The sequence below is a fragment of the Ptychodera flava genome, chromosome 6, assembly GCF_041260155.1.
Source record: "Ptychodera flava strain L36383 chromosome 6, AS_Pfla_20210202, whole genome shotgun sequence".
NCBI lineage: Eukaryota > Metazoa > Hemichordata > Enteropneusta > Ptychoderidae > Ptychodera > Ptychodera flava.
The window spans coordinates 20,037,631-20,049,625 of record NC_091933.1 but is presented as its reverse complement, the minus strand read 5'-3'; the positions used below and the strand labels follow the sequence as shown (position 1 = coordinate 20,049,625).

Below are 11,995 nucleotides of genomic sequence, written 5' to 3'. Positions count from 1 at the left end.
ACACCACAGCTATTGACCCACAGCTAGTGACTCCCATATCGATACTAGTCAACTCTAGACTTTTAAATCGCGGGTAAATATCCAATGTATATCAGAGATTTTACCACCTCACAGATCTTGACAAGCCCGACTTCCTCAATCCGACCCTAACTTCGATACTTGACGATTCTATACTTGTCAAATCGCGGTAAATATTCGATATATATCGGGGGTTTCACTTGTACCTTACAGATCTGGCCACGTACGCAACATACCATAGTCGACGTCCCTCTACTCATGCCATGATAGAGGGACTGTGAACACACGGAACAAAAACACGTATTTGTCGACGTGTACATTTGTCTTTTTCTCCATGAAGTGAAAAGTTTAATATGTGTGTCAAAAATACAACAATAAATCAAACAATCTCTGCGTATGAGCCATGACCTTAAGACCGGTCGTGGATCATGGCTCCCGACACGCATCGCAACGACTGCACGACCGGTCGTAAAGGAAAAACTTCGAAAAATACTTTATATTTTCTCTCCATGTATATGGTCACGAAAAACTCGGAAAAATACTTTATTTTCTCTCGATGTTTATCCCCACGACCGGTCGTGAAGAAAAAACGTTAAAAGAATACTTTTTTCGTCTCTCCATGGGCATCGCCAGGACCCCACAATCAGACCGGCCTTGATCGAAAAATCCTCCGTATCACCGTACCACTTGGGGTATCAAAAGAAAACTGAGCAAATTTAAATACATTTTATTTTCCCTCGAAATCAATCCAACATCCGGGTATTGTTTAGACATATTCTTTTGACACACAGCGGATATTTGATTGTGCAGAAGTTCGCCACTGTAAACAGTAGCGTGTTCATTAAAATCGTTGGTTCATTTTGGGCCGGGTATCTCTGGTAGAGCCCGATTTTCGTGGTCCGACTATACTGGACTTGTCTATAACTGTGGGTGAATATCCTATATTGGAGATTTCACCACCCACTGTCCACCTCCCATACCTGACCACACAATTCTTATTTCGATACCGAGTTGTCTAGTAGGAAATCCAGTTTACTTCGAGACGGTCGATACGCTGAACAATGTCTTTTTTATTACCACAACGAGATCTCGAACCGCACACATGGAGAGCAAGGGGGCATATTGAATAGCGCCGCTACTCTCGCGAGAAAGCATGAGGTAAGGTCTTTCGCCTAGATGCAGTACCGATCAGTCTGTTGAGCTTTTGCGATTTTCACATTTTGCAAATCTCTTGAAAGAATAAATTTCGTTTCTTTGAAGAATTTTGTCAGGTATTTAGCTTAGCAAAACGTTTGGGTAAACTTCTTTCCATATAGTGAAAGTTACTGGTCCGCGTCCTTAGGAACAGCAGGACATCTTTCAGGAGTTACTGGTCAGGCATGAAAATAGCTGGTCTCGGGCCATCGGGTTAGCGTGAATTTCGCACGCTGTAATGGCTTGTTCATAAAAAGATGATGAACGCTACAAACAGGCAGCCAGGACTGTGCTTTGAGTCAAGCTAGTTTTATTTCAAACCTAACAGCTGGAAGAAATACTATGGAATTGAAGAAGACCTCCACACATTGAATGATTCACATCACAGCTGAAAAAGCCTCACATTGAGCAGACACACACACACATACTAGTCCAGTCAATCTACGAGATTTTGGCACCCAACCCACCACAAATTGCAACAGAATTTTTTTCTTCAGAATGCATTTTGGAGAGGTACCCAGAACAACATATCAAAAGTTTACTCGAATCTACCTTGGGGATATATGTCTAATTTGCATAAATCAAATATGGCTGCCAGCCGTCCTACAAAATAACATAATTGGCCATATATCACATGTTAAACAAGCTATTTCAGTGATTTCAAAGTCTGACACTACTTATTTGGCACGGGGGATCAATTTCGAGATATTGTGTTGTGTATAGGTACTTCATTAATTTGCATAATTCCAATATGGCGGTTAACATTCCTAAAAAATACATTTTTGGTCCTATAGCACGTATTAAACAAGCTATTTCAGTGATTTTAAGGCTAGAAGTATATTTCTTTGGCACGGACAAACAATTTTGGAGATACAATGGTTTGAGTAGGCACTTTGGTAATTTGCATAAATCCAATATGGCGGCCAACCTACCTACAAAGTATGTTTGAGGTCATACACTACGTATTAAATAAGCTGCTTCAGTGATTTTAAAGTTTAAATATATTTCTTTAGGATGAAGGAACACTTTTGGTGGTTCAATATTTTAAAAAGGCGCGTTGATAATTTGCATAAATTAAATATGGCTGCCAAATTAATGTCCCATTTTTAATAGGTTTTAATATAAATAATATTCTGGTATAATTTTTAGCACTGCGAATCTATCAAGAAGAAACTGCTAAGTCCTCAGACATTTATATTTAAGAAATGTGAAAAGTATGCTACAAATTAAGTTATAGTAACTATCCATTTCAGAATTAAAGTTTATTTTAATAGGTGTTTTGTGGTACCTGAATGTGTTAAAATACCCCATAAATATACTGTATTTTGAAGAAAAAAACGTGAAAGCGAATAGGCAGACTTACTTTTATGTCTTAAAATGGATTTACATAAGTATATGCTGATTTGCTTTTACTATTGAGAGGTAAGAAAGTCATGCGATTTTATAATAATGTTGTGATTTTTCTGTATATGGAAACATGGTTGTTAGTCGTCCGAATATATTCTCTTACTGAAAGTAACATTGGATTCATCTGTGTACGGCATTATTTGTAATTTGTATGGATGTTTAATATTGTACTTTGTCAAAACATGTACTCTGTATATAATGTTTACTGGATTTTTATTTACAAAGACGTTTACAAAATCTTTAGTTTTTTATTTATACTGAATTCCCTTCTTATGGACGAGTGCATCTTTAGAAGACCCCCTAGATGAAAGGCAAGGAGTCATCACATATAATAGCTAAACTACAATAAACAAAATAGCGCTAATAAAAATGCATATACAAAAATAATTTGATCAAAAATAACAAAGGCCACAATACACACAAATTAAACTTAGCATTGTTGCAAACAATGTCAGACTCATAAAAATCTTATCAATACACAAACTTATAAAAATGAAAACTATATGCTTAGCAAAGGCTTAAAATTCATTCAAACACCTGATCAGCCCAACAGAATCCAACTGTTACGCGATGCAAACATGTACATCTGGAAAGATGACACTTCGGTATATTATGAGACTTAAACAAATCATGAAATTCCCATTCATATTGAAATCAAAATGGACCACAGGACAACAGAAAACATAATGTTTAGAAAACTTCTTGAAAGCTAAGTTACTGACACTTGTGAAAATCCTCTTTAAAAACCAAGGATCACATGATGCTTACAGAATGCAAGGCATTGAAAATTCTATCTAAGAATAAGAAGATAGCAATCAAACATTTGACAAACAATAGCTCTAGATGCTGATGATAACATAAGGAAATGTCACCAACAATTGAGAGAACAGCGATACTACACAAAGTTAACAACAGAAGGCACAAAACGAACAGAAGAAATAAACAACCTAACAACAAAATGTACGATAAAAAACACATCGATTATCACATAAATATCTTAATCTATTAAACAGTAAATACAGACACCACTTTCATACCTCCTGCCAAAAATACACAAAACTCGATCACGAAGCATAAAGTTCATACAACGCTCGATAAGTGGACTCTGAAGTCTTAACTTTTAACATTTCGAAACAAACGTGGAAATACAACAAAAATACATAACATACACAAACATATTTATACAGAAAATTGAGAAAATCAAAGTTCTAAGCAATGCGACTTTGGTAACATTAGACAGAGAGTAAATGGAAGTACTAGTACATCACATAATGAAGCATTTGACTCAGTCAACAAAGCATTAAATCTGGAAACGTTACGAAACGATTGCATGATCGGAAAACCACAAAAAATATATGCCAGCTATGCTAGAATAAATTATAGAAACAACAGGTTTGAATTTAACAATAAATTCTGAAAACAAATATGTGGGACGTTGCTGTATGGGGTCTCCAGCTTGACTGGATATAGCTGATATTGCATTTCACGATACAGAAATAAGAATAATACAGCAACATGGGTAACAAATATCTTTTGGCTGACATTCTGAGATGTAATATTTATTTATTCGAATGCAACACAAGCTCAATGAATTTAAATCGAACATCTTCAACAAAATGCATCAACTGTTAAATTTTCGGTTGAAACTCTTATCAAGAAATAACATATTCGGGCCAAATTGTCTATTATAAAGTCACCGACACAACAAAGAAAATTTTCAGCAGCGGAATACACAAAAGCAACTGCTACAATCCAGTTAAAACACAGAAAGCCATGTCACACTACGGCAACATTGAAGGGCTTCATTAAAAGTGAAACATTGGGGAACATTAGAACATGCAAAAACAAAAATGACTTTACACAGAACGTGACATACTGTAGTGAAAAACGGACAAGACCGACACAACGAAAAACGGAAAATAGAACATATCATCGGAGGAAAAGTGCGTGAAGCAAGAAGGCAAGTGGAACGAATAGTAGCAAATGAACCGAAGAAGAGAGTCTATTTTTCACAACAATGAAGTCCATACATCAGAACTGAGAGAATCAAAGAAGCCCTGACTGAAAAGTGGTTTGAAATTAAGAAAACGTTTAAAGAATCTATTTCCAAAACAACAAATTATAATACAGACAATACACTCAGAAATCACAAGAACTCACAATCCCACCGAATGCCCTGACTTCATATAAAATGAGCAAACACAATTACTATCAGACCGTTTGTTTAAGTGACATAATACACAAAAGTGTCATTTGCCAGATGTACTTCCAGATGAACTCGTCCATAAGAAGGAGGTTTAGTCTACATTAAAAACTAAACACTTAGTAAATGTCTTTTCTTTACAGTCAACATATCAGGCACAGGATCACTAATTCACGAAGATAGTTCGGAAGAAAATAGTGCAGACCTTGAAGTTTTGATATCTGCATGGATGCTTGTTTAGTTTGAACTTTAACGTCAAGAATTTTTGTAAAGATATTTTTCTGCCTGAATCAAAATGCAGACTGTTGTGAATAATGGCTGAAGCATTTGGTGGTAATATGAGGAGTTCTAGGGCTAATAGAAATCATAACAATAAGCCTGAAATTTGTCAAAAACACACACTGAAGGCGCTATTTCATCGCTATCTCAAAATTTCCGTGGACTTGCCCACACGAAAAATTAATCAGTAGTCAAGCTGACATTGACCTAACACCTGTTAAGAGGATTCGTGCCGCTAAATGTTTTAAAATAGGAAAATCGAGCTCAACGCTACTGTGGTGGCCTATGGGAAATGAATTAGTGGTCTTGTGCCATCAGATTACGTGTTTTAACACTCTATAGTGTTAAACCCCCCATACAACTTACAAATAATGTCGTATACAGGTGAATTCAATGTTATTCAGAATAAATATCATTCAGACGGTTAACAAATTTGTTAATAGTCGTCATATATATATAGAAAAACCACCATTTTAATTAAACACAAATGTCCAAGGACTTAAAAGTTTCTTTTTGATAGGTTCCTAGTGCTATAAACTATACCAGAACCTTATTTAATTTGGCAGCCATATTTAGTTTATGCAAATTGTCAACCCTCTTTCAAAGCAACGAAACGCCAAAAGTGTTTCTTCATGTCCAAGAAATACATTTAACTTTAAATCACTGAAATAGCTTATTTAATGCGTGGTATATGACCTCAAGTGTACTTTGTATAAATGTTGGCCGTCATATTGGGTTAATGAAAATTAACGAAGTGCCTGTGTAGAATATTGTACATCCAAAATTGTTTGTCCATGCCAAATAAATATACTTTTCACTTAAAAATCACTGAAATAGCTTGTTTAATACGTGCTATGGCACCAAAAATGTATTTTTTTAGGATTGTTAGCCGCCATATTGGAATTATGCAAATTAACGAAGTACCCATACACAACACCTTATCTCGAAAATGATCCTTCGTGCCAAATAAGTAGTGTCAGACTTTGAAATCACTGAATAGCTTGTTTAACATGTGATATATGGCCAATTATGTTATTTTGTAGGACGGCTGGCAGCCATATTTGATTTATGCAAATTAGACATATTTCCCCAAGGTAGGTTCGAGTAAACTTTTAATATGTTGTTCTGGGTACCTCTCCAAAATGCATTCTAAAGAAAAAAATCTGTTGCAATTTGTGGTGGGTCTAACCCTATTTTGACTGGACTATACTTGGATGGGAAGATTTTCATGTATCTTTACATCATGAAGTAACAGGCAATTTGCTTTGAGCAAAACATCGGCAAATATGTTAAATGTTTTATTCTTTTGGTTCGCAAACAGCACCCACTGTCTTAAGCTGTAAGAATGTTTGGTTGAGTCGTGTGACTTGATCTTTTTTTCCAATGTCTTCCATGGAAGTGAGGGACAATCACTTGAAATGTGAACAAATATACATTTGTCCAAACTGTCTTTGCTGAAGCAGATGCCCTTGTCATAATGTTGGACAGGGCAATTTATGAACACAAAACTTCTTGATAGAAATATAGAAATATTTAACATTCCATCTTTGCTTATTTTTTTTTCAAAGTTTTAGATTCATTTTTCTGTTCAGAAGTTATCAAAAACAAGGATGACACGCCGGTGCAAATTAAATACACTGTACATATAATATAGAAACGTACAACATAAATTGTTGAAATATTTTTCTGCCTCACGATGTAAAATATTCACAATATAGTTTTCTGCACCATTTGATAACATTTCAGGATAGGTAACAACACTTGGCTTCCCAGCGACTTTGTACTTCAAAAACGGGGACAACCAGAGGAATATTGAAAGTGGCCTATACTACTGAGAAATCGTCTAGATTTATATAATTATCAAACAAACTGCCATATTTTCAGTCCAACTGATGATGATTCTGTTGTGACAGCTCATTGGAACATTATTTGACAGAGACCAGAACTGCCACAGAACACAGACACACAAGCTTTTCTTCTAAATGCCAAGTTCATTGACTTAACAATTTCTTCATTCATATCCACCCATTTATTAGAAAAAGGTCATAAAGCTTTTGGTACTTTCATAAAATAAAAAAATTATATTTATTTTGTTATACAGGAAATCCGGTTTTTTGGGGTTTCAATAGCAATTCGATGGCAGATGGCATGATGTTCAACATGGACAAATAACTTTCACTTCCCCAATGAAATCAGACATCCTTTCCAAAGGAGAGCTCACGTCCTAGGGAAATAAACAAAATGATGCTGATACAGCTAATCACAGTAGACAATTTTGAACAAATATGGACAACTTTTTATTTTTAGCATCTTGGAAGCTTACATGTCACTTTTTCTGGGAATAATTTTTTATTAGCAGTGTGCTCAGATGAAAGGAACAAAGTCGGCCATTTTTTCATGAATTTTGTTTGATACGAGATACTACTGATATTGTTTGACATGTTGAAAGATACTGAATAAATGGGTGAACATGCATATATTCGACCTCGGTTTTAGATATGATACAAGAAACCATCACGAAAATGAATTAATGGCCATGACCATTAATTCATTTTCGCCATGGTTTCATTTAATTTGTCTAAAATCGGGATCGAATATATACATGGTGATCCGTTCAATCAGTATCTTTTAACATGTCAAACAATATAAGGGTGATCTTTTTTTTTATTTGTTTCTCATCTCCACAAAAATACTCAAGCAGGTCGGGCGGGCGGAATAAAAAACAAGACCAAAATAAAAATACCGTCAAGGACACTATGTGCTCACATTCGGTTTGAATTGGTCCATTCGAGAAATATTTAAACCAGGAAAAACAAGAATGACAAAAGCAAATAAGGTCTCCAACTTAGGTACTGGAGGTCATCTTTAGGAACATGCATATCAACTTCTATAGCAATGGGAGAAGCAGATCCTAAATACATAAGCAAATGTCAACAACGAAAAACAGAGAAGGCTTGATAAAAAGAAAAGGTGGGAGTACGAGTGGGCAAAAAATGCACAAGGGATCTGGTAAAAAAGTAATGCTGCATCATCGATCTTCTAGACCCTACCCCCTCCTGAATATCAAATGTTCCACCCCTTGGTATTACATAAGACCAAATGACAGGAAGTACATTTACAACCTTAGAGATTTTTAATTAATGCCATGAGTGTTATCATTCTAATGTAAACAGCACTTAAGTTAGTTACAGATAGTGAAATGCCTTCCACTGTGGGCGGTGATTACAACATCTGGAATTATCCTGGATCCAAATTTCTCATCAGTTCTTGTATGTCTTACATAGAAAAGTTGCAAAAATTGGTCCAAAATGAAAAAAATCACCTCAGCTTTGTTTTCTGGATCAAATTTTCCTACAAATTGGTACTAAATATGACAAAATTATGTTCACAGCCTTCAAAATTGTCTCACAACATATCCTGGGTTGGTGTAGGTCATTTAAAGTCACAAACTGAGAAAGTACCTAAAATACATGTATACAAATTTTGGGGTTTCCCAACACTTTGAGCAGAAAATTTATCTAATAACATCTTTCGGGACTTTATACCAAATTACAAAGCTATCAAACAAGGGACTTTATACCAAATTACAAAGCTATCAAACAAGTAATGTTGAGATAAAGTTTTCTTGACCAAAAATGACAATATTGTCTTAAAATACAATTTTTTATATTTCAGGACAATTTCCACATATCTAACTATTGTCATCTCTGTACGTCTGTGTACCAAATATAAAAGCTGTCTGTCCAGGGGTTTTAAAAAGGAAATACTGTCTAAGATTTTTTGACCAAAAATGACAAAATTGCACAAAAATAGTAATTTTCCCAATTTTGTCATAATTTCAACAAATTAGAAGAGTAACACCCTCGCAAAGATCCAACTCAAATTTGAGAGCCATTGGGCTGGCGGTTTCAGAGTAGAAGAATTTTTACTGAAAATGAGAAAAATCACAAAAAATTCAGCAAAAATACAAAATTAAGGATATCTTCACAATATTCATAAAACTGTATAAGGTTCACCTAAGGTACTTGCACACAAATTTTCAAAGCAATCAAAAAAGCGGTTCTTGAGTTATTAATTCTTAACCATTTTCACATTTTGTAAGCTCATTTGCATAATTTTGGCAATGCAGACTTCATTTGAACAAAATCCCATCTATAGCCCAGGATGCATCCACACACCAAATACCAAGCTGAAACGTGCAGCGGTTTGCGTGTTTTTGATGTTGACGGACATACTGTACATACACACATACATACAGACGCCATCGACTTCAGCCTATACGATAAACTCACATTGGTAAAACCAAATGTGAGCTAAAAAAAAACTACTTGTTTCAGTTCAATGTTTTGTACATTCATGCAGTCAGTACAATTTTTAAGTACAAAAAATGTGTATTTGTTGTAGTTCAAAGTTCTGTCCATTCTATCAGTGCAATTTCTTATCTTTCAGGTCAGTGTTCTCTCATTTTAGTCTCTACAATTTGTAAGTACATTGCAGTGTTTTATCTAGGATGCTACACCAGAACAAGTCCCCCTCTACAGGAATTTTGAGGGGGATTTTAAAATTTGGGGGATTTAACTGAAACATATACTTTACACGTAAGTTTTAATGTTGCAATGATGTCACTTGTGATACACATACTACAAGCCATAAATCACTTGCTTACACAATCCAAGCTGCTTGCTGCAAACACCATCCTCTATAAGATTTTTTCAAAAGTCAACAAATTTGAGTATCACTGTTGTGAATTTATAGGGCTTCCAAGAGTGGCGGATGGCTCATTAATATTCCTTATTTTGTATGCTACAGTATTCAGTATGTTTGTTTGTAAATATTCTGTATGTTTGCTTTCTTAAGGCTTGAAGGAAATTCAAGCATAATAACAACAGCTAACCATTTCCACTGTACCTGCAAGGGATTGTTTTTTCATTTTTAATTGAACTGTGTGCACTTACACAAAGCAAGAAAAAATCTTTAGTAGTTATAAAGGAATGTTTTGTAGCTTCTGAAAAAAATTTTCTTGTTTGTCATGTTTTTACTGTGCTTATATCATCCCTAACCACTATAAAGTTTGGATCAACAATGCCCTATACAAACCAGGTAGCTGTCTTTTTCTAGTGACCTAGCTGGTCTTGTAGTCTTGTGCGCAGACTCAGTAGAGTTAAAACGAACAACTTAGGAGGTCTCAGCCATGTTTTGAATGCGGAGTTTCTCGATGTCAGACTTGCTCCAATTGCTTTTTGTCAGTCGTTTTAGAATGAGAAAATGAAAAACAGAAAGGCTGGTTGTCACCGAAAGTTAACTTTAGGGTTTATTTGCCTGAAAATAAAGTCAGTGCTTGTTCATTTAATTCAAAAACTGGACACATTGACATCACAGCCTTCTTGCGCATGCAGTCCCGTCACAATGCCAATGCCAATCACTGAACTCCGCCGGTACTGAACTGAAAACGTACTTTTCTGTAACAGTTAAGTCCAATTTTTTGAGTCAAATTTTGCTACCAGAATTATTTTCATAGTTTTGTGGACATTCATACCATGCACAAAAACTTCAGTTGTCTTCCTTTCTCAATCGTATTGAGATAAGGCAATGAAATTTTGTGAACGTAACTCTCAACTGGCTGACAGGCTTTCATATGCAAAATCTAACAAAACTACAATTAGTTCCCCTCATGTACATGTTCTTGTTACATTATCCAATGCCTGTTGCCACACTATTAACAGGTGCCGATAATGGATCTGTTACTGAGCTCAGCTCAGTGCAGACTGCGCGATGGGTCACCCTTCCAATTGGCGGCGCCCAGCACACAAAAGAAGGGAATCGTACAATCGTGCAGCCTAGATGAAAAATACATGCCAGGATGATCGCCTCAGAGGCGGCGCAAGTAAAAAAGGTTTTGTTATTTTCATGTCGGAGCTGAAATTTACGGTCGGTCGGGAGATGGGAAACACAAAAATTAAAAATGTCGCCCTTAGTATCTTGTATCAAACAAAATTTATGAAAAAATGGGCGACTCTGTCCCTTTAAATAGCTGAATGACAGAGACAGTTATTTGTGCACTTTGTCATCATTGACATGACAGCTGAGCAGTATTTGTGAGATATGATTTTGAATGAGTTAGAGAAGATATCTTTAAACTGTTACGATTCTGTTTATGACTGATACAAGAGTTACATGCCCTGTTTTGCACATCTGCCACTTTCACAGCTGTTTTGTGTGAAACCCACCCACACAAAGCGATGACACTGAACCAATATTTTTTGCTGAAAGGGTGAGAGTGTATTTTAGTTCTATTTGTCCCGGTGTACGGCAATTTCTACATTATGTTCCCTTTCAGTTTAATGCATTTCCTGAGTAAATTCTTCCGAATCTTGACAGCCCCAGCTCCAGTGATAGTGTATGAGAACTCTGAGGTAAGATACGGCTTCTGGTCATCAACTTCACCCTGAAAAATGGAAAAAACCCTGCCTGTTATGATCATCAAAAGTTGCAATGCTGACTGACTGGACTGACATGGACATGACAGGGAGTACTATTTACAGTCGGTCAGTTTGTTTTGTTTTCCAATAACTATTTTTATCAATTAGCTGTCGGAACCATTGATGAGTGACTACCATGCCCTGACTAACTCCCCAACTGATGTATGTGAAGTGAATTTCACAGTGTTAATGGTATTTAATCCAGCGCTTGATGCACGTTAAACAAAACTGACTGGCAAATGACAAGAGGACAACCAAGCAAGTCCCATAAAATGATCTTTATTTCAGCATTGACATTGACATTGGCAATCAGTGTTTAATGTTCCTCTGATCCATGAGAACACATCTAACCTTCCTTGACAGCAGAAACGACATCACTGTTTATCACCTTGATGTTGACTGAATCACCTCTAAA

At 35.8% G+C, this 11,995-nt stretch overlaps 1 protein-coding gene across 1 annotated transcript in view; it reads right to left on the bottom strand.

Moving 5' to 3' along the window:
• Window positions 1-5,758: 5,758 nt before the first annotated feature.
• Window positions 5,759-11,995, bottom strand: part of LOC139135085 (polynucleotide 5'-hydroxyl-kinase NOL9-like) — a 50,691-nt gene continuing 44,454 nt past the window's right edge. The window contains exon 12 of the mRNA XM_070702315.1: window positions 5,759-11,546. Within this exon, the coding sequence (XP_070558416.1) occupies window positions 11,418-11,546 (129 nt within the window). The 3' untranslated portion in view covers window positions 5,759-11,417. The remainder of the gene's footprint in view (window positions 11,547-11,995) is intronic.